The sequence below is a fragment of the Prunus mume genome, linkage group LG8 (assembly GCF_029339155.1).
Source record: "Prunus mume cultivar Tortuosa linkage group LG8, ASM2933915v1, whole genome shotgun sequence".
Classification (NCBI taxonomy): Eukaryota; Viridiplantae; Streptophyta; class Magnoliopsida; order Rosales; family Rosaceae; genus Prunus; species Prunus mume.
The window spans coordinates 12,765,006-12,786,465 of NC_142705.1; the positions used below are offsets into that span (position 1 = coordinate 12,765,006).

A 21,460-nucleotide genomic window follows, 5' to 3' on the forward strand; every position below is an offset into this window, starting at 1 on the left:
GTGAATTAACAACATCATGTGATAATATTACGCTCACGTCGAGAGTTTACTGCAGATTATGAAAGTAGCCTTTAGCAACTGAGAGAGACTGACTATTGAATTGCCAAATATATATCGCGTTTGAATGGACTACATGGAGCAAAGCATTTACTTTTGTGATATATATCCATTAAATGCCTCCAATAAGACCTTCACCACCTGTGCAAACTCCAAAATCTTTCGTCATTATATCCATCATCCAAAATCACAAACACTTTTGACTTACATGCGCATGCAATACCTATATATATATCCAACTCTTCGTTGAATCGCAACCACATTTCTTATCCAGAACCCACAAAATGGACGTCAAGTTCCCCACCCTCCTCTGCTTGACCCTACTCTTCTCCGCCATCCTAAACCCAGCGCTCTCTGAGCTCTGCAACCAGGAAGACAAGAAAGTTCTCCTACAAATCAAGAAAGCCTTCAACGACCCCTACGTCTTGACCTCATGGAAGCCAGAGACAGACTGCTGTGACTGGTACTGTGTCACCTGTGACTCCACCACAAACCGCATCAACTCCCTCACCATATTCGCCGGCCAAGTCTCCGGTCAAATTCCGGCCCAAGTCGGTGACTTGCCGTATCTTGAAACACTTGAGTTTCACAAGCAACCCAATCTCACCGGACCAATCCAACCCTCCATTGTAAAGCTAAAGAGCCTGAAGTTCCTGCGCCTCAGCTGGACCAACATCTCCGGCTCTGTACCTGACTTCCTCAGCCAACTCAAGAACCTCACCTTTCTTGATCTCTCATTCAGTAACCTCACAGGCTCCATCCCCAGCTCGCTTTCTCAGCTTCCCAACCTCAACGCTCTTCATCTAGACCGTAACAAGCTCACAGGTCTGTTCTTCCTTGACATATATCTTTCTAAAAAGTGCCCAGAAAGAAAGATACAACTTTGTTCAAAATTTTCATATAATTTATCTTGATACCGATGGTTAATATTTTCCGTTAACTTCCATAGTTAATACCCTTGCTTGCTCACAGGTCATATTCCGAAGTCATTTGGAGAATTCCATGGCAGTGTTCCAGAGCTCTATCTCTCCCACAACCAGCTCTCAGGCAACATACCAACCTCATTAGCCAAACTGGACTTCAACCGCATAGACTTCTCCCGGAACAAGCTCAAAGGCGATGCATCCATGATCTTTGGATTGAACAAGACAACCCAGATTGTGGATCTGTCGAGAAACTTGCTGGAATTTAATCTGTCAAAGGTGGAGTTTTCCAAGAGCTTGATTTCGTTGGATCTTAACCACAACAAGATCACAGGTGGTATTCCGGTGGGGCTGACCCAAGTGGATTTGCAGTTCCTGAACGTGAGCTACAACAGATTGTGTGGTCAGATTCCAGTGGGCGGGAAGTTGCAGAGCTTCGACTCCTCCACTTATTTCCATAACCGCTGCTTGTGCGGTGCTCCACTCCCAAGCTGCAAGTAATTCCCGCGGCTATGGAAAATTTGGCCAACAATTTCATTGACACTTTGCAGTTATATAGGTGTTAATGAAATAGTGGCTTCATGCAAATAAGCAACCAGTGCTACAGGCTACAGCTTTGTGTAACAAGAAGAAAGGAATTAATAAGATTTGCTTTGTGCCTTTTGCCACCATATAATGAACAAAAATACGAGCAAGTAAACTTTATGCCAACAAATCATGTGCTCAAAATGAAAATAGAACAACTTTGGCAGTAAATGTTGTCTATACAATGTTAGGTACCTCGCAAATGAGAATACAACAGGAAATGGATGATATGAGAATACATCAGGAAATGGGTATTTCATGAAAGCGCCCCTTTTCCCCATTCTTTTTGGGGGTGTTCCAGATGTCAGCTGTATCTAGTTTTTTACAAGTTTGGTGTGAATTAGATCTGAAGATTAGCTTATCAGAATCAGTACAGGGCCTTCACATGTCATGCCAATGTCACAATGGAGACTCCTTCCATCGCAATCTGTCAAGTCCATCCACAATGGCCCTGCGGAACTCACCATTGTGGAGAAGGAAAGATGAAACATGGCCACCGGTGACCCATCTTACTTCTGAACCTGGCCAAGCTTTTTGCAGCTCCAGCACAGAGTGTTTTGGAATGTACCCATCATCCTAAAACATGAAAACAGTTGAAGGAAAAAACTCGTAAAGCTAAGCAAGACACAAAAACCAGCAAACTAAAGAAAATCTGTGAAATTATTGCACACTACAGAGATCACTTATTTATCAACAGTGAAATAGAGAGGCCAGTTTATCTCCAACATCAAAATTTAGATGGGAAAAAAATTTGAACACTAGAAGCCTATTAGGTAATGCAGAACCTCTACATTCCACAATGACTTAATGGGAGGACAAAAGAGAAACAGGAAGAAGAAGCTTCAAAGAATCTTTACATATATAATGGCATTTTTTGTTTTATCAGGAGTAGCATAAATTGGTCAGGTTATTATCAAAAGCAGGAAGTGGTTCCTACTAAGAAATAGGGAAAAGGTAGCCTGATTTTTTTTTCCTTTATAAAACACATCCGTATACTGAAATCTGATAAATACTTACAGTGGCAGAAACAAATATCACAGCATTCGGACTTTTTGGAATCGGAAAGCGTGTGACATCCGTGAGAGACAGAACATTGCGCATCCTTTCTCTCACCTCCTCGAGAGTCATTGCAGCCTTCTGCACTGCAAGATCCTCTCTCAGTGCCTCCCAAGCAGTGGCATGCTTTAATATTCCCTCACAGAATGCCACAACAGCAGAGTGTGGAGAGAGAAAAGGAAGGGTTGCAACAGGTGTAGGGTGCAGTGATCCAACCATTGCAGCATGTACTCCTCCTAGATTCCACAGAATATTTTGGGCCAAAAGAAGATTAATTAAATTGTGTGTGAGTGTTCCACTGCCAGGGGAAAACTCATTTGATTTATTTGAAAGGAATGAACGAATGCATTAATTTATAGCAGGTATAGAAAGAGATCTAGTTGATTCTTACCCATACTAAGTCCACAAACACCCATCTTTCCGAACCCTGCCTCAGAGTCTAACCAATGCAAGAGACTGCGAGCTTCTTCAATGGTTGCCTTTCCTAATAAAAGCAAGTCACTCACACACAAGAGTTTTGCCCCATGCTGCATCACAGGACGTCTTTGTCCATAGAAAGGGCTGCAATAACATATCTACCTTAATAGAAAAGCTGGAAACTACGCATAGTAATCATGCAGAACTCTGATTTGAATTGGAAAAAGTGTCAGACTGTGCAGTTTGATTTATACCTCTCGAGCACCATGGTTGCAATGTTTTCCTTCAATAATGGTCCACCAAGACGCAACCTTCTTTCAAATGTATGGTCCCCTGTTCCTGCAAAAAAGAAATTACAAATTGTAAACCCAAAGGCTATAAAATAATTCCATGAAGTGCTACTGTAAAGGAATTCTATTTGAACAGATATATAGTCATCCAAGAAATCCCTCCCGATGTTCTCAACATTACCACCCAAAGAAGAACTAATTACATTTCCCAATCAATCATATAGTTACCAGCAATGGCATACTTGAGATAAACAAAACAATTTCATTCTGCAACCATATTCATCAATCTTTCAAGGAAAACAAGAACAATTCCAAACATGGTTTCCCAAAACTGGTTAGCACTTTATACTAAATATTACTCTTTGAAAACAGTACACAAGTAGAACAAAGTCCTATTTGAATTGTACCCGTTTTAAAATAAATAAACAAATCATACCAACAGTTCAAATTTTCTAGCAAATGATTTCTAAATTCTAAAATTTCAATGCTCAACAAATGAAACAGTGAAATCACCCAATGAAATGATTTGCTATACTTCAATCTTAGTTATTGCACAGACAAATAGAAAACCAGACAATACCTGCAAGATGAACCACACAGGCCATTTTCTGAGGGGGCACAGATTTTGGGAAGAGAAATGCAACTCTTGCATTGTGACTCTCAGGAGGCAATGCACTAAGAAGCTGCTCATCACAAGGTGTCCTGAAAACCCCTTCTCTAAGAGTAGCTGTCTGGCTCTCCCAAACTGTTTTCCAATTGGGTCGGATAACAGTGGGAGGCCAATTCTGACCTGCAACTTCTGGGAACAGCTGCTTGATCATTCTCTCAAGCAACTCAAGCTTTGTACCTCCCCACCCTCTTGAAAAAAATTGTGGGCTTATCTTTGTTCTGTGCATGAATGCACCATATACATGGTCCAATACATAGTGGAGCATACCAAGATTCACTGTCACCATATTTGAGAGATCCCCAAAAATTCTAACACCAAAATTTTCCCAATTTTTTTTTTTATTAATCAATTTGAACTAAACCCAAATGGTAATATTTGCAAATTCACTTTCTATAGCTCAAAATCTCATATAGACAGATAAGAACCCAGAATCCAAAGTGTTGAGAAAAATTTGAATTTGGAAACTTTCTCATATAAAATCATGATTTGGGATGAACAGATTAGAAATTACTTAACCAGAATAAGAAAATTTTGAATCTTAGAGAAAGCGCTAAACCTATAGGATTATAAATCAATAGGCATTCATAATCCAAAAATCAAGGAGAAGACGTGAAGATGAAATTGGTGAGACCAAAGAGACGATAGGAAACGGAGGTGGTGAGAGAGAGAGAGAGAGAGAGAGAGAGAGAGGGAAGAGATCTACCAAACGAAAACAAGCGAACAACAAAAACTATGGGCTGAGAATAGACCTGTCATTGACACGGTGGATTGGGTCCACGTGCCAACTCATGCTTTATCCATTCTTATTAGTTTATTTTGTGCTGCTTTCGATGATTCTAATAATACCTTTTTAAAAAAAAAAAAAAATTTAAAAAAAACTTAGGATAGCTTGGGGTATATTCCCTTGCTTGTATCGCGGCTGTTCTTTTGTGAAGCTTTGGCTTGGTTTGAACTTCGAAGCTTCGAAGTTTTGGGGCAAAGAAGTGAATAGGGAATGGATCTATATTTGGGAGGCACAATTGAAGTACCTAGATAGGATATAGGAGTGGCAATTCGTTTTAATAGGGTGGAAACCTAGTTAACTCTAACCTTATTCATATATAATCGTGTCATGTTCGGATTGGCCCTTATTTCATATGAATAGAAAATTAAACGCTAAATTTCTATTATATCTTAATTAAAATTCATACTTATACATGTGTGTTTGAATAGGATAATAAGTTGTCCTATGTTGAAAGATTATCACTTCATCTCACTACACTTTGATTGTGCCTTAAACTTGCTAAAAAGGATGGGGTTAGAAGTGGACTTTACTTTAAACTTCTCATTGTTTTGCTATATCCTTTTCGTTCTCTAATAATACATTCTTTATCCAATAAAAAATAACTCAATCCTAAATACTACGTGTCAAAATAATAAAGAAAAAATTCCATAATTATACCATTACTCATAAAATACGTATTGAAAATAGGAAAAATGAATCATATGTTTCATATAAATAATAGTTAAACGTGTTGGTAATCTCAAAATGGTTCTAAGAGAGAAGTTACTCATGAATACATAAAGGTGTATGCAATCTAGGTTCTAAGAGTTTATACTTTAAACTATTAATTTTGATTATGTTTTTGTTTATTTTCGGTTGTCATCGTGATAACATTTTTGAATAAAATTTTCAAATAAAATTTTTGGACATTTTTGGTTTTGCCTTGACTAATCTATTAAAAAAAAAGAAATTGGAAATGGCAAGAAATATATATATATAAAAACATTAAATTGAATAAACGGTCCAAGATTTTGATGTGGAAAGTAAAAAATTGGAAGGAGATGAGTTTTATGAAGATTTGGTGTAGAAAGTGAATAAAATGGTTAGGTATTTATGGCCAGAAATTTTCAGAAATTTTTGGCCAAAAAAAAAAACACGGAAGGCATGCAAGACTTGCCCTTGGCTTCAGCTCGGGCACGTGGGACCCACCAGGCAATGGGCCTGCGCTGGACTGCCTTCTAAGCCTTTGGGGCTGCATGTGTTGGGACTTATGGCCCAGGTTACCCAATTCTGGCTCTAATGAAAAAAAGCCCTTTCTGCATGGTTTAGCCCAATCCAATTTGCTGGCTTGGGCAAGAGTGGGCCCCACAGTCAGCTTTTATTAAAAAAAAAAAAGAAAAAAAAAGGAGCGCAGCTTTTCCAAATGCAATTGTCTATGAGGCTCTGCCACATGGCGCTCCAAAAGCTACTTTTTCAACGGCAAATTGTTGAGTTGTTTTTATTTTTTAAAATTTAAATTTTTTTATAGTTTGCAACAATTAGTTGCTTCCTAGGCTTGATGGGTTTTGTTCAGTTTGCAATGGCTAGTTGCTTGATGAGTTTTTGTTTTTTTTGTTTTTTTTTCTTTTCTTCAGGTTTCAACGGCTAGTTGAGCCTTGTTTTTACCCTTTTTTATTTAAATTTTAATTTACTCTAAACCTTTTTACTTGTTTGTTCTTTTTATATTTCTACATTCAAACCTTAATAAATAGGCTTTCATCTTCATCTTTTTCTCAAGGCTTATTTGTAGCAATGGTCTCTCAATTATACTCGGAGTTACATTTTGGTCACTCAACTCCAAAAATAATTACAGAGGTCACTCAATTAGGTGTTGTGTTGCACCATTAGTCTTTCAGTTAAACTCGGTTAAATTTTATGTCAAAACTGAGGGTAAATTCGAAAATTCATCCACAACTCATCCCTTCCTCCACAACCCTCTATTGCTGCAACCCAATCCTTGCCGACACCAAAAAAATTCAATTAAAAAGAAGCCAATACCTTCAGGTAGGCAAAAAGATTCAAGATCTCACATTTTAACGCAGCTTACGAGAACCCAAGTCACGTTCTTGTCCCAATTCAGTACTCACTCGCTTCTCCCAACAATCTAAAACAACCCAAAAAATAAATAAATCAGAAACCAATGAAATGAACGAAAACTAGAGAACAAATTCCCTCAAATGAAAACTAAGAGCAGGAAAAAGAACCAACCTTTGAATCTGATATGAGTATCGAGACCAACCCTTTTCTTGAATCACATCGGTCTTCCATAATCTATGAACCCAATTCAAATACACCAATTTAAAAACCGACCCTTTTGCAAGAACCACTATATCTTACTCAAGGGCGCTAAAATTTGTAAACTTTTGGAACAAAAACGAAAAGGGTAAGTGCTGAAATGATGAATCTTTGGACCTCCTCGAGGGAGCAAACAAGAATGGAAGGTTGAGGTTGGGAGGGAAGAGGGGTTGGTGGTTGGGTTTTAAAGTTCTGTGTAGCAAATCCGTGGGAATTTTATTATTTGATATTCAATTTGAATTTACGAATTTTGAAGTTGTAGAGAATAGGGAGGGTTGTGGATGAATTTTTGAATTTACCCTCACTTTTGACAGAAAATTTAACAGAGTTTGATGGAAGGACTAATGGTGCAACACAACATGTAAGACCCGTGTCTTGGGGAAACAAGAACGGTGAGCAATCCCACATCGCTCGGGGAGGGAAAGGTGAAGTGCTTAAATGTGTGGGCACTTCTCTTCCTAGCACGAGGCCTTCTGGGAGCTCACAGGCTTGATTCTTAGGAACTCGAAGTTAAGCGAGTTGGCTAGAGCAATCTCAGGGATGGGTGACCCACTGGGAAGTTGCTTGTGAGCTCCCGAAACAAAACCGTGAGGCGAGAGGGGACCCAAAGCAGACAATATCGTGCTAGGGAGTCGGGTCGTGACAAATGGTATCAGCCGGACCTCAACCGGAAGTGTGCAGCGTGAGGACGCTAGGCCCCAAGGAGTGGATTGTAAGACCCGTGTGTCCACATCCCCTTAAATGTGGACACTTCTCTTCCTAGCACGAGGCTCGAGAACTCACACGGATTCTTAGGAAGGTAAGCGAGTTGGGGACTAGAGCAATCCCATGACCCAAGTTGCTCGTGAGTTCAAAACCGTGAGGGAGGGAGCCCAAAGCGGATAATATCGTGCTAGGGGAGTCGGGTCGTGACACAACACCTAATTGAGTGACCTCTATAACTATTTTTGGAGTTGAGTGACCAAAATGTAACTCCAAGTATAGTTGAGGGACCATTGCTACAAATAAGCCTTTTCTCAAATAAACTTATCTCTATACTTCAAAATCCAACACTTGGATACCTTTTCTTATCATTTCATACTGAAGAGACTGTTCAAGAAGATGAACCAGGATCGTGAAGAAGATGATGAGAGTAGACATCAGAAAAATGCTTTTATCCTTGGGACCATGGTCAAATTTCAAAGCTCCTCCTTTAATCCGCTCACCAAACCTCAAAACGGTCGCAAATACATCCTAGCAAACCCATTCGTCCAAAGCCCAATAATGAGAGGGAAAAAAATGTTTTCCAAGTATCAAGAGGTGTACCGTAAAGACGTTGAACAATGGTTTGGCTTTTGGGGGCTGCTCAAATGTGGAATAGGGCCACCCTTCAAACCATCATGATAGCTTGCGTAATCCTGCACAACATGATTGTGGAGGATAAGCGTGCCGAAGATGAAGAAGATTTAGATGTAGAAGAAGTTGACACAATGAACCCAAGGAATGTAAGAATATATGATCGACCAGATTATGAAGAACTCGAACTAGTGGGTGAGACGGACAAAATCTTGGCGGCTTTATGGATCGTTATGCACAAATTAGGTCTGATTATGTTCATGAAGGGTCTCTAAAATGATGTAGTTGAGCATGTGTACCAAAGGCATGTATATATGCTGTCTTAGTAACTATGGCTCAAAATTGTTTATCATTTTTCATTTTGCTCAAAATTGTTGTTCCAAATTATGGCTCAAAATTGTTTCAAAAAATAAACTTTTGTGTTTCTTTTCTTATGCTTTGAATTTTTTTTTTAATCATAAATAAAATAATAATAAACTAACATAAGAAATTTTTAGTTTTAGCCCCTAGCTCCTAGCCCCTCACCACCACTAGAACCACAAAAAATTTGAGAGGCTAGATTTTGTGAATAGTACCATTTTGAGGGACTAAAACAACACCTAGTCCCTTACCCCTTGCCTTTGCATTAGACATGCTCTAACCTAATTCATTCATTATTCGTGTTAGTTGACTATGTCATATACATGTTGGATCTTTCAATTGGTTGGAGTTACTCATGTTTATCTGCAAGTCAATACCCTTATCTACTGAACTAGAACCCATTCACAAGTTTATGTTGGTATTAAATTGTGTTTGCAAAGTCTACACAACATGATGGCAAAACCCCATAAATTTGTTAATGAAAAAGATCCCTTGTTTCAACCAAAATAAAAGAAAGATCCCTTGTTGCAACTTGTCATCATGATATATATTTTTTTTGGTCTGATCATCATGATCAAGTATTCCATTTATTGTGAATTCCACTTTTGATTTTATAATCTTATCTTATTGTGTTGCCTTAAATTATGGTCTACCACTAGTTGTTTGGACTGAATGCAATATTCCAAATTTGCGTTATTGCCAAACTGCACGTTAGGTTGGTGGACCTGGCTGGAAGCCTGCAGTAGGAGAGAAAGGTATATGTATGAGGAAGCCCCAATTACTTAATAGATTAGATTCAATGTCAGATTAATCTCCCACCATTCATTCATGTGGTATTTCTTAACATCTAAGATCAATCATATCAGCTCAGACCAATAAAGGGGAAAGATCAAAACTCAAAAGGGTAAGAAAGGGACATAAAAGAAGAACCACAGTAATTTGATAAAGAGTGTATGAATTTTTCACCTCCCCTATTTAAAAGTGGCGGAATGCAGTAATGTCCCAAAATCTTCATTTGGTCAAGCTTGTGAAAATATTTTTGCCATAACATTAATTGACCTTCGATCAACAAGATAAAAAGGGATTGAGCCTAGCCACTGGAACACAAACTAAGGGATGAGCCCTTGGAAGTGTTAAGCCAGGTCCCTCTTCCATGTCAACAATACCACTACCATTTCCTCCATCAAGTTTCCATTCAAAGCACTGAATCATAGCTGCAAGTGTTGGCTGAACAACCGCAAGTGCAAGTGAGGTTCCAGGGCACCCTCTTCTTCCACTACCAAATGGCAACATATGAAAATGTTGTCCCCTCATATCTAACTGGCTTTTCAGACTTCCCTCTTCAGTCATAAACCTCTCCGGCTTGAACTCCAATGGCTTCTCCCAGTGGTTCGGGTCTCTGTTGATAGCCCACACATTCACATACAATCTGGTTTTCGCTGGAATCTCATAGCCAACAATGTTGCAGGCTTCAGTTGACTCTCTGGCAATTAATGGGCTTGTAGGGTGAAGCCGTAGGGTCTCTTTCATTATGGCTTGTAGGTAAGGAAGGTTGGAAATGTCTGATTCTTGTACTAGTCTGTTTTTGCCAACTATGGAGTCAATTTCTTGTCTTGCTTTCTTCATCACTTCTGGGTGGTTGATTAGCTCTGCTAGTGCCCATTCTGTCGTAATCGCGGATGTATCCGTCCCAGCAGCAAATATATTCTGTGAAAATTTACCCAATACTAATTAATAACCAAGAATTTCTTGATTTGCATATGCTCATCCTAGCACTTAGAAATAATCAAACTATTTCGATCAGTAAAAACAGTAATGCTTTGAGCATATACATTTTCAGGAGCAGAGAAGAAAAGGATTTCTTCAAGTACTATTTCATCTACAGATCTGGTGTTACATTAATTTGATAGTTTTGACAATGCCAATTATTAGGAGCTTAATGCAATGACCTCAGAGTTTTAGCATGACTGTTGTCCTTTAACAAATACTATATATTATGAATGAAAATGCTTCATCAGCAAGAAATGAATAACAGATAGTGAAGTTTTGTGTCAAGATCAGAGGTATGTACCATGATGAAGGCCTTTATGTTTATTCTACTCAATCTAAACTCTGAGGTCTCATCTTCGGATATGTCGAGTAAAATGTCAAGTAAATCCTTAACTCCATCACCACCTTCGCCAAGTTCCTTCCTTTTCTTCCTTGCCTCTTGGTGCTCCTCTATAACCCTCTCCATCATAGTATTGAACGTATCACGCAATTCCTTAACCCTTTTCCCAAATCCCTGCAAATCCAAGTTCTTACAAAACCAAATTAAATCCGACAAGTTAAGCCTCCCTTTAAGCTCAGCAGTAGCTTTCACCACCTTCCTGACCACATCAGCATCTCTTTCATTTTTAGACCAACTCTGCCCCATAGTCATTCTCGTTATGATATTATTCGTTATCGTCATAAGCGCTGCTCCAACATCAACAGCCTCAGCTGCCTTGGCCTTCTTTCGGATCAATTGTACAAAACTTGTCAACTCTTCACGCCGGACAGGAAGGAGCTGATCCAGTGTTCTTCCACCAAGAAGCTCAGAAACACATAGTTTCTTCATGAATCTCCAGTAAGGTCCATAAGGAGCAAATGCAAAATCAGACGATCCATATGCGAGGTAATCAACAACAGCCATAGAAGGTCTGCTGGAGAAGGAACCTTCATGAGTCTTGAGGAACTCTTTGGCCATGTCCGGTGAGGAAGCGACTAAACAAGGAACAGAACCAAGAAAGATGTGAATCAAAGAACCGTAGCGGCTAGACAGCTTGTGGAAAGCTTGGTGAGGAATTGGAGCAAGGAGGTGGAGGTGTCCAATGACTGGTAAGGCCATTGGGCTTGGTGGAAGCCGAGGTTTGTTCTGAATTTTGGTGAGTATGGTTCGAACCAGAACTACGGAGACAAGGAAAAGAATAATGTAGCCTTGGAAATCTGCTTCCATGGTTGATTGATCTTTGCTTCAATCTTGGAACAAAGATGATGATATGAGGGTTGCTCATATGAGAAGCTAAAACACTAATTCATTTGCAGTTAATTCCTGAGGAATTAGATTTCCCATATATTAATATTGAGACTTTGAGCCCTGTTATATATAGAATGAACTTTACTAAGTGAAAGGACCACTTTACTAAGTGGAATGGAGTGGGTAAGATAATATATGGATAAGAACGACTTGAGATTAAAACATAATCGAAGACCTCGTGTTTGGGAAAAAAAAAAAAAAAAAAAAAACAATAATTTTAGTAACATGTGCAAAACATGATGAATTTATAAATTACTCAACTTGCATATGACTGCCATAGGAGGCTTCAATAACATATTTAGACTCCTTTTTGGCTCTTTGTACTCTTTTAAGAAAGAGATATTGAGACTTGCAGACCAATAGTCTTAGGTTCGAACTTTCAAGGCACAGTGGTAGTGAGACCTAGGATTTGAAAATGGAGTGGGCTAAATTTACCTTAGGTACAAACCAACTAAGAAGATATGTGCGTGAAGGTGGGGGGTTGGGGGTTATGTGTGAAGAGGGTCTTAAATTAAATATCGATGGTTTCGGAAATATTGGTGGTCCAAAAACATGAAAATATTGACAAATTTGATAAAAACAACGGAAATTGTGAGACAAAATTGTTAATGAAACTTTAGAAAATGTTACATATTATTTTAACACAAAAGAATTGAAAGAAATCTATTGCATAGTGAGTAATGAGTGATTTAAGTGAGTATTGACGAAGATTGTAACTTATATGATTTTAATATATATTAATTAATGAAAGAGTATTAAAACAATATATAGAAGCAATAAAAATGGGAGTGTGTGAAAACTAAAGTAGTCAATTCGGTATATTTATGTGAATCCAATAATTATTATGCTTTGTTTTCAATTTGAATTATAGATATCCAGAAGATGTGAAATCCTTTCTTAACAACCTGAGAACTTTTTGAATTGGATATGACAACAGACAACATGCTAAGTCCTTTCAAGCAAGGAAGATGAGAATGCAAGCTTCCTCTTAACTTCGAACACTTGTTTAAACTCAGCTCCTTGAGATGAGGAAAGTCTGGACGCCGGGCTTCAGTTGAACTTGCTCTCATTCCTCCCACTCTGGCAAATGAACAAACCAGCATTCCAAATGGGAAGGAAGGATGAATGTCTTTTCCCCCCCCTTTTTTTTTTTGGGATAAGGGAGCATGGAGGTTACGTATAACACCAATGGATAAGAAAAATGAGGATGGCGGCAATACTTGTACTTAATAACAGCTCCTCTGAAGCCTTTGCATCGATTAAATTATCATGTAAAGGGACTATAGCCAGGAAAAAAAAAAAAACAGGAATAGTGAAATTAATTGTGTGACAAAGGTTCCCAATAAAATATGGTTCTTCTAAACAAACAACTAATTAATGAAGTGTGCAGCATTACAATCCTATTGTATGTGGAACAATTTTCCCGGAGGAGGACGTTTTCAAGTTATCAGTGAAAGGAATTTTATGATGAAAGAGTACCTAATCATGATTCAGATCCCTTCACCGCATTGTCCAAATGCTAGCTGGTCTCTGTTGCTAGAGCTCCACCAGTAAAGCATTTCCGTTTCTCCTCTTCGTCACAATGAGTTTGTAGACAAAAACTATAAACAATGGTAAACTCTCCTTTGGCCGTGAGTTGAAAAGAAACCTGCAAATGAAAAACTGTTTATGAGAAGGCATGTCATCCTGCAAAGTGACTAATATGTTGTTTCAACTTTGCCTATGCAAGCATACAGATGAAATAAAGACTATAAATTCAATGCGTCCAAGTATAACAATCTGGACATGTTCTTTGATAAATCCTCTATGTCTAGCAGTTCTTGTACGACAGAAAAAAACAAATACAAATTAGAGACGAGGGAACATAGGTGATGTTAGAGAGTGAAATGTCAAAAAGCAATAACTTCTTGTGATAGAGAGCTCATACATGATATAGATTTCACCATTTATCTTGATGCAAGAAATGTGAGATAAGTTGGGCCAATCTTTTTCCCGTCTTATTGTAATACCATTTCTGTCAAACAAAGTTGGTAAATATTTAATTATGCTCATATGTGCATATATATTTATTCTTCTCCAATATGGAGGTATTTATATAAGTATAAAGATGTGTGAACCTTAAATAAAATAGGAAATATATCTAAATTACAATGATAAATAAATCTCAATTAAAATAAGACTAAATAAACTGGTAAGTAACAAAAAATCTAACTAAGTAAGAAACCAAAATCTTAACTAAGGACTCGCCAACAATTTCTCCAAGGCACAACAATTGGAGATGCTCAGAAAAGAAAGAGATGGTGGCAAACCCTCTCCTGGCAGGAACTGGAGGTTGTCACACTTCTCAATTTTTAGTTGTTGAAGACAAGTGAGGTCTTGAAGTCCGTCTTCTGGCAGGAAATCAAGACTGTCACACCTCTCAATTTGTAGCATTTGAAGAGAAGTGAGGTGTCCTAGTCCCTTTCCGTCCAAAGATTTCAGAGTTGATAGAAAAGAGATCTTGAGAATGTGAAGAGTGGTAGCCTAGGGAGCAGCTGTTGATTGAGCAACGTCTCCAAGATATCGTCACTTCCCCTGGCACCAATTCTAAATTCTTCAAGGGAGCCAAGTCCTTGGAAATGTTAAGAATAATCTAGACTTCATTAATAGTTGACAGTTAGTAGTTGTTTGTTAAAATAATGGTGTGGTAGGAGTTAGTTGAATTAACTATGTTTGGTATTAGTTGTGTTTTTTTATGTGTTAGGTCGGTAGTGCTATTATATAAAGCCACCCTTTATCTTCATTTTGTATCAAATTAGGAACATCATCGTTATCTAAAATAGTGTTCCATTACCTTTTGTCTTTTGATCATCACTAGAGAACACTAGAGAACAAGTTTCTTCTCTTACCAATTATTACTCCCACGTAACCGTGTCCACCACCAAAAATATTAATACTGTACCCATCATAGTGGTATCAGAGCTGTTGTCTCAGATCCATATGACTTCAAACAGAAGAAAGTTGAGGTTCCACCCCAAAATCAATTGGCAATGAGGGGAGTAGCCCAACTCCTTATAAACTCAGGCTAGGTCCCTTAACATTTCAATGTGGGACAAACACTCTCAACACGCCCCCGCACGTGTGGCGAACTTTCAAGCCTAACACGTGGACAACACATATTGGGTGACGTGGGAGCACGTGTGAACCATTGGGCTCAACACGTGAAGTCTTGCTCTGATACCATGTAGAAAGTTGAGGTTTCCACCCCAAAACCAATTGGCAATGAGGGGAGTAGCCCAACTCCTTATAAACCCCGGCTAGGTCCCTTAACATTTCAATGTGGGACAAACACTCTCAACACAAACAACAACGTGTTGCAGCCCCATCTTCCAAAGTTTACAGGGAAGAATTATAGTCAATGAAGCATCGATCCAAATGAAGGTGCTGTATGATGCTCAAGATTTGTGGGAGTTGGTTGAAAATGGCTTTGTGGAGCTGAAGGAAATGATCAAGCAGACGTCACTCAACAACAACTCACAGAGCTGAAGGAAACTCGTAAGAAGGACAAGAAGGGTTTATTCTTTATCTTTCAAGCCGTGGACGAAGCTATTTTTGAAAGAATCTCATCATGCACTACATCAAACACAGGCGTGGGACACTCTCTTTGCATCATATAAAGGAGAAGAAAAAGTGAAGATGGCAAGACTAAAAACTCTAAGAATGAAGGAGTCAGAATCTGTTGAAGAATATTTCAATCGTGTCATTTCTTTATTCAACCAACTGAGAATTAATGGAGATAAAATTGAAGATCAGAGAGTTGCTGAAAAAATTCTTCGAAGTATGTCCACAAAGTTTGAATATATTGTGGTGGCAATTGAAGAATCCGAAGATCTGTCTACTTTGTCTCTTGACAGTTTAATGGGTTCTTGTTTTGTTCATTTTTATACATGATTTATTCTGTCATTCACCCAATATGTTTTGAGTTAGTTCTTGACAATTTATAGTTAATACTTCTTTTTTGTGTTTTTATAAGTTTTACTTTGGTTGGAAAGAAGAAATATGAGCTAAAAGTGCCTGATTGAATATAAAATCTGTTTTTTTCTCATTTTCTTAGGTCAAAATATCCTTCTTGAAAACATCCTTCTTGATGAGGCCCCAAGCTGGCTGGAAAATATCCTTCTTGATGATATCCTTGGGATCGCTACACCCTGCATGATACCTGCTGCTGCTTAGTTTGTTTTGTTTGGGGGTTTTTCCCATGTCATGCAAAAATAACTCATATAAAAAGAAAAGCTTTTACATACATGTCATACTGTAATTTTTCTGCTAAATGAAATAGTAGGTTACAAGTATTTTTCTTATATTAATATTCGAGTAGACATTAATCTGCTTTAAATTTGATTCTTAATGTCTGATCAAGAAGATGGGAAGGGATTGAGCCTAGCCACTGGAACACAAACCAAAGGATGAGCCCTTGGTAGTGTTAATCCAGCTGCCTCTTCCATGTTAACATTATTGCTCCCTCCTTCAACTTTCCACTCAAAGCACTGGATCATAGCTGCAAGTGTTGTCTGCACAACCTGCAATGCAAGTGAGGTTCCAGGGCACCCTCTTCTTCCACTACCAAATGGCAACAGATGAAAATGCTGCCCCCTCACATCCAACTGGCTCTTCCCACTTCCCTCTTCAGTCACAAACCTCTCCGGCTTGAACTCCAATGGCTTCTCCCAGTGGTTGGGGTCTCTGTTGATAGCCCACACATTGACAAACAATCTGGTTTTTGCTGGAATCTCATAGCCACCAATGCTGCAGGCTTCTGTTGACTCTCTTATAATTAATGGGCCTGTGGGGTGAAGCCTTAAGGTCTCTTTCACTATGGCTTGTAGGTAGCGAAGGTTGGCAATGTCTGATTCTTCTACCAGTCTGTTCTTTCCAACTATGGAGTCAATTTCTTGTCTTGCTTTCTTCATCACTTCTGGGTGGTTGATCAGCTCTGCTAGTGCCCATTCTGTTGTGATTGCGGATGTGTCGGTTCCAGCTGTAAATATATCCTGTGAACATGTATCCCCTAATTAATAATCAAGAAGTGCTTCATTTGCTTATGCTCATAGCATTTAGAAATTTATTGTGATTTTAAGTTTCCTAAGCAAGCTAATGTCCGGCCTTATGGAAAAGAATTTGTGTAGGCCGGTTATGCATGTAACCTTCTTCTTGCATCATGCATATTGTAGCAGAGAGCTTGTACAGAGGGAAGCAAACTACGCTCCAAGTCAATTTAACAACATATAATCAGTGATTATTTATGCTTTAATGAACTCAGAGTTTCTTGAACTTGAAGCAGTGTTTCATCTACAGATTTGGTGTTACATTAGTTCCATGGATCGAATATTTCTGTCAATCATTAGGATATTATTACATCACTTACCATTTAACTAATTAATAAATGAATGCTTCAATCTTAAATAGAGGCATTATCTATCAGGGAATGGGCAATATTACGCAGTGAAAGTTGTGTGCAAAGATCAGAGATATGTACCATGATGAAGGCCTTTATGTTTACCATACTCAACCTAAACTCTGAGGTCTCATCTTCTGATATGTCAAGTAAAATGTCAAGGAAACCCTTAACTGCCTCACCACCCTCACCAAGCTCCTTCTTCTTCCTTGCCTCTTGATGCTCCTTTATAATCCTCTCCATCATAGTATCAAACCTATCGCGCGCTTCCTTAAGTCTTTTACCAAATCCCTGCAAATCCAAATTCTTACAAAACCAAATAAAGTCTGACAGATTAAACTTCCCCGAAAGCTCAGCTGTAGCTTTCACCAGCTTCCTAATCTCATTAGCCTCTGCCTCATTTGCAGAGCAACTCTGCCCCATAGTCATTCTTGATATAACATTATTTGTTACCGTCATAAGCTCTGCTCCGACATCAACTGCCTCAGCTGCCTTGGCCTTCTTTAGAATCAACTGTATGAAACTTGTCAACTCTTCGCGCCTGACTGGAAGGAGTTGATCGAGTGTTCTTCCACCAAGAAGCTCAGACATGCAAAGTTTCTTCATGAATTTCCAGTAAGGTCCATAAGGAGCAAATGAAAAATCAGCTGATCCATATGTGAGATAATCAACAGCAGCAATATAAGGCCTGTTGGAAAAAGACCCTTCATGAGTCTTGAGGAACTCTTTCGCCATGTCGGGTGAGGAAGCGACTACACAAGGGACAGAACCAAGAAAGATGTGAATCAAAGATCCATAGCGGTTAGACAGCTTGTGAAGAGCTTGGTGAGGTATCGGAGCAAGGAGGTGGAGGTGTCCAATGATTGGTAAGGCCATCGGACTTGGTGGAAGGCGAGGCTTGGTTCGAATTTTGGTGAGTACGATTCGAACAAGAATTGTGGAGACTAGCCACACAAGGAAAAGTATGATATAGCCTTGGAGATCTACTTCCATGGTTGATTGATCTTTGTAATAATCTTGCAAAAAGGCGTTGATCTAAGGGGTTCTTATATAAGGAGATGAAGCACTGTTTTGTTCTCAGATGTTTTTAGTTCTTGAGGAATTGAATTTCCCATGATTTGAGAATCTGTTTATTCTTGTAAGACATGTTATAAAAATCATATCGCTATCGCTAAGGGGAAGATTGCCATTAGATTAAGACAAGTTTAATCTATTTGTTTATATTTTAAATTGTTTGTTTCTGGTTACATTTGAAAGCAACTAATCATTGGAAAGCTTGTGTAGTGTTCTAAGGGTGAGGAGCAGAGACTAGGTCAGCAGCCGTATTTGGTGCGAAATGGGAGTTTAAATAACAAGAAGTGTACATCTATGTATTAATTACAACGTTGTTCTTGTCATAACTTCTTTGTTTCAAATTTTCAATTGGTTTAGAGCCGGCTATTTCCAAGTTTTTATATGCAAGCATTTGGTCATTCTTGCCAGTTGCTATCTGCAGCTGATTGGGTCAAAGACAAGTTTTCTCCTTTTCTTTATTTTTCCTTTTGGTGGGGGGTTGCAGGATTTCAACCCACATTCAACTTTTGGGTTTATTCTGCTCAAAGTTTCTTCGAACTCTAATATGATTTGATAGCCTAAGGTTAAGTGGATCTGTATGTAAACACTAAAAGAATTCTAAATAGAATACTGTCTGGTCTTTCAAGGGGCTTGGTTATATAGAGCTAGTATGCCCGACCCTCTGTGGTTGATATTGCAATATTCAGCATCTTCTATATCTTGAGGATTTATATGAAACCTGTATTCTATTGCTTCTTTTGGGTTTAACTTGAGGTTGATAGTTTCTGACTTCTTGACACTGAAGAAATACTATCCCAACAGTTCCAAGCAATTTTACTTGATGCTGCTATTCTACTTTAATTTTCTTTTTTGGGCTCTAAGGAGGCATGAAGCCCAACAACTAGGAGACCCTGGGCCTCGAGACCCTGCAATATCGTGAAACAAAAACTTGCCTAAAATAATAGAGAGACTGTAGTGAGGGGTTTAAACAATGGTAAACTCTCCTTCGGCCGTGAGTTGAAAAGAAATCTGCAAATGAAAAACTGTTATGAGAAGGCATGTCATCCTGCAAAGTGACTAATAACTCAGCATCTGAGACTTAAGAAAGACATAAGTTGTGATCACCATGCTCTTGGATACCAATAAAAGACCAGGCCCAGTGAGAAACAAAGTGAACAAAATCAATATTATGTTGTTTCAACTTTGCCTACGCAAGCATACAGATGAAACAAAGACTATAAATTATGCGTGCAACTTGCAAGTATAACAATCTGGACATGTTCTCTCTGTGATAAATCCTTTATGTCTCGCAGTTCTTGTACGATATAAAAAACAAAAACAAATACAAATTAGAGACGAGGGAACATAGGTGATGTTAGGTACCTGACTTTGACTTGAGAATGATGTCAAAAGCAAAAACTTCTTGTGATAGAGAGCTCATATATATCATATGATGATTTCGCCATTTATCTTGATGCAAGGAATGTGAGATAACTTGGGCAAATCTTTTCCCATCTTATTCTGATACCATTTCTGTCAAATAAAGTAAGGCAATAAAATGCAATTATGCTCATATATGCTCATGTATATATTCTTCTCCTATATGATAGTATTTATATAAGTACAAAGATGTGTGAACTCTAAATAAAATATGAAATATATTTAAATTACAATGGTAAATAAATCTCAATTATAATAGGACTAAATATTCTGGTAAGTAACAAAAAACCTAACTAAGGAACCAAAATCCTAACTGAAAACTCGCCAACAATTTCTCCAAGGCAGAACAATTGGAGATACTCAGAAAAGAAAGAGATGGCAGCAAACCCTCTCCTTGCTGGAACTGCAAGTTGTCACACTTCTCAATTTTTAGCTATTGAAGAAAGGTGAGGTGTTGAAGTCTGTCTTCTCTTAGGAAATCGAGACTATCACACCTTTCAATTTGTAGCATTTGAAGAGAAGTGAGGTGTCCTCAGTGGCAGATCCAGAAATTTTCATTCCGGGGGTCAATGTGTAAAAGGTTAAAAAAATTTCTATGCAAAATAGACCCGTTGAAATGAAACGATAATACTCTAATTCATAGTTAATAGATAAAACCACACAAAATACTTATGTTCATTATCAAAAAGAACTGCATCAACTTCAAAAAATAGACACACATTGCAATACACCAAAAATATCTCTAAGAATGTGATAATAAACCAAAAAAATAGTGCAATCCTTATCGCCTCCCAAGGCATCTCGTCTTATTTGACATAAGAACTGGCATATCTTAGCGCAATCTTATTCATTTTAGGGCATTTATGACATTTTTTAGATCCGTCGTAGTTTTGAATTGGGCTTTATCTGCTTTTGGGAATTTTATCTGCATTTCTTTTGGGTTCTAGCTCTCAAACTTTGGACCCTTATAAGTACTGTCTTAGGAGGAGCTTATTCAAGCAAATATTTTTTCAATACGTAAGAGTTAGGTTATTCTCGTAAAAAAATTTGTAGATTGAATATCTAAGGCTTTTTACCTAGATTGATCTTAGGTTCCTTCATGCATTCATATCATACATGAAAAATTGTTTTAAGTAAAAATATTGGCTAAGTATGAAAAATGGTTTTTCAGAATAATCATTTTCTCAAGATAATTTTTGGCGGCTTTTATTCTTTACACATCAAATAAGAAAACTTAATTTTATGGGATTTTAGTATGAAGTATATATTGACTTAATGAGTCATCATTTTTAGCCAAAATCGTATTTTGCACTAAAACCGAATTTTCATATTTTGATTTCGTGGGAATTTGATTTAAGAAAGATATTGAGTCAATGGGGTCTAATCTAGTGAAAAAAGCACTAGACTTGCAGACCAATGGTTTTAGGTTCAAACATTCGAGGCACATTGGTAGTGTGTGTGTGTGTGTGTGTGTGTGTGTGTGAGAAACTCTCATCCCGGTAATGAGACTTGATCCTTAAGGGATTTTGTTTCATGTTTATTTGTATTTATTCCTAGATTTGTTGTATATATTCATTGACTCTCAATAACTTGATTCTTGCCTAGAATAGGAAATACTTTGTTTAGATACAGAACTCTATATATAATTATTATACTGTTGTTCAATGTAAAGCATCAAGAATATT

At 38.0% G+C, this 21,460-nt stretch overlaps 4 protein-coding genes and 2 long non-coding RNA genes across 6 annotated transcripts; 2 read left to right on the top strand and 4 right to left on the bottom strand.

Annotated features, from left to right (window-relative positions):
• The first annotated feature begins 301 nt into the window (after window positions 1-301).
• Window positions 302-1,491, top strand: LOC103339444 (polygalacturonase inhibitor-like). Its single transcript, NM_001326515.1, is given in 2 exon segments — window positions 302-882; window positions 1,030-1,491. Coding segments are annotated over 2 exon segments (993 nt in total). The 5' UTR covers window positions 302-341; the 3' UTR covers window positions 1,482-1,491.
• A 209-nt stretch (window positions 1,492-1,700) lies between these two features.
• LOC103339445 (alpha/beta hydrolase family protein) lies at window positions 1,701-4,728 on the bottom strand. Its single transcript, XM_008242744.3, has 5 exons — window positions 3,909-4,728; window positions 3,293-3,377; window positions 3,013-3,182; window positions 2,583-2,857; window positions 1,701-2,141 (listed from the first exon to the last, which is right to left on the bottom strand). The coding sequence occupies exons 1-5, from the start codon at window positions 4,282-4,284 to the stop codon at window positions 1,965-1,967; spliced, it is 1,083 nt and encodes a 360-aa protein (XP_008240966.1). The 5' UTR covers window positions 4,285-4,728; the 3' UTR covers window positions 1,701-1,964.
• Window positions 4,729-9,708: 4,980 nt separating this feature from the next.
• Window positions 9,709-11,947, bottom strand: LOC103339446 (cytochrome P450 93A3-like). The gene is made up of 2 exons (XM_008242746.3): window positions 10,862-11,947; window positions 9,709-10,497 (listed from the first exon to the last, which is right to left on the bottom strand). The coding sequence occupies exons 1-2, from the start codon at window positions 11,765-11,767 to the stop codon at window positions 9,856-9,858; spliced, it is 1,548 nt and encodes a 515-aa protein (XP_008240968.1). The 5' UTR covers window positions 11,768-11,947; the 3' UTR covers window positions 9,709-9,855.
• Window positions 11,948-13,143: 1,196 nt separating this feature from the next.
• Window positions 13,144-14,469, bottom strand: LOC148914744 (uncharacterized). The gene is made up of 2 exons (XR_016122728.1): window positions 13,776-14,469; window positions 13,144-13,496 (listed from the first exon to the last, which is right to left on the bottom strand). It is a non-coding gene; the product is annotated as an uncharacterized LOC148914744 (long non-coding RNA).
• Window positions 14,470-14,661: 192 nt separating this feature from the next.
• On the top strand, window positions 14,662-17,158 carry LOC148914745 (uncharacterized). Its single transcript, XR_016122729.1, has 2 exons — window positions 14,662-15,665; window positions 15,942-17,158. It is a non-coding gene; the product is annotated as an uncharacterized LOC148914745 (long non-coding RNA).
• LOC103339522 (cytochrome P450 93A3-like) lies at window positions 16,243-18,350 on the bottom strand. The gene is made up of 2 exons (XM_008242816.2): window positions 17,364-18,350; window positions 16,243-16,878 (listed from the first exon to the last, which is right to left on the bottom strand). The coding sequence occupies exons 1-2, from the start codon at window positions 18,273-18,275 to the stop codon at window positions 16,243-16,245; spliced, it is 1,548 nt and encodes a 515-aa protein (XP_008241038.2). The 5' UTR covers window positions 18,276-18,350.
• Window positions 18,351-21,460: the final 3,110 nt, after the last annotated feature.

Bases quoted from the DNA above. Each gene is read 5' to 3' on its own strand.
- LOC103339446 (XM_008242746.3), bottom strand. From the start codon at position 11,767: ATGGAAGCAGATTTCCAAGGCTACATTATTCTTTTCCTTGTCTCCGTA. The intron at 10,498-10,861 runs GTACATACCTCT...AAATTTTCACAG, and splicing joins ACATAAAGGCCTTCATCATG to AATATATTTGCTGCTGGGAC.
- LOC103339445 (XM_008242744.3), bottom strand. From the start codon at position 4,284: ATGGTGACAGTGAATCTTGGTATGCTCCACTATGTATTGGACCATGTA. The intron at 3,378-3,908 runs GTATTGTCTGGT...TCTTTTTTGCAG, and splicing joins CTGTGTGGTTCATCTTGCAG to GAACAGGGGACCATACATTT. The intron at 2,142-2,582 runs GTAAGTATTTAT...TTCATGTTTTAG, and splicing joins TGATATTTGTTTCTGCCACT to GATGATGGGTACATTCCAAA.
- LOC103339522 (XM_008242816.2), bottom strand. From the start codon at position 18,275: ATGGAAGTAGATCTCCAAGGCTATATCATACTTTTCCTTGTGTGGCTA. The intron at 16,879-17,363 runs GTACATATCTCT...ACATGTTCACAG, and splicing joins ACATAAAGGCCTTCATCATG to GATATATTTACAGCTGGAAC.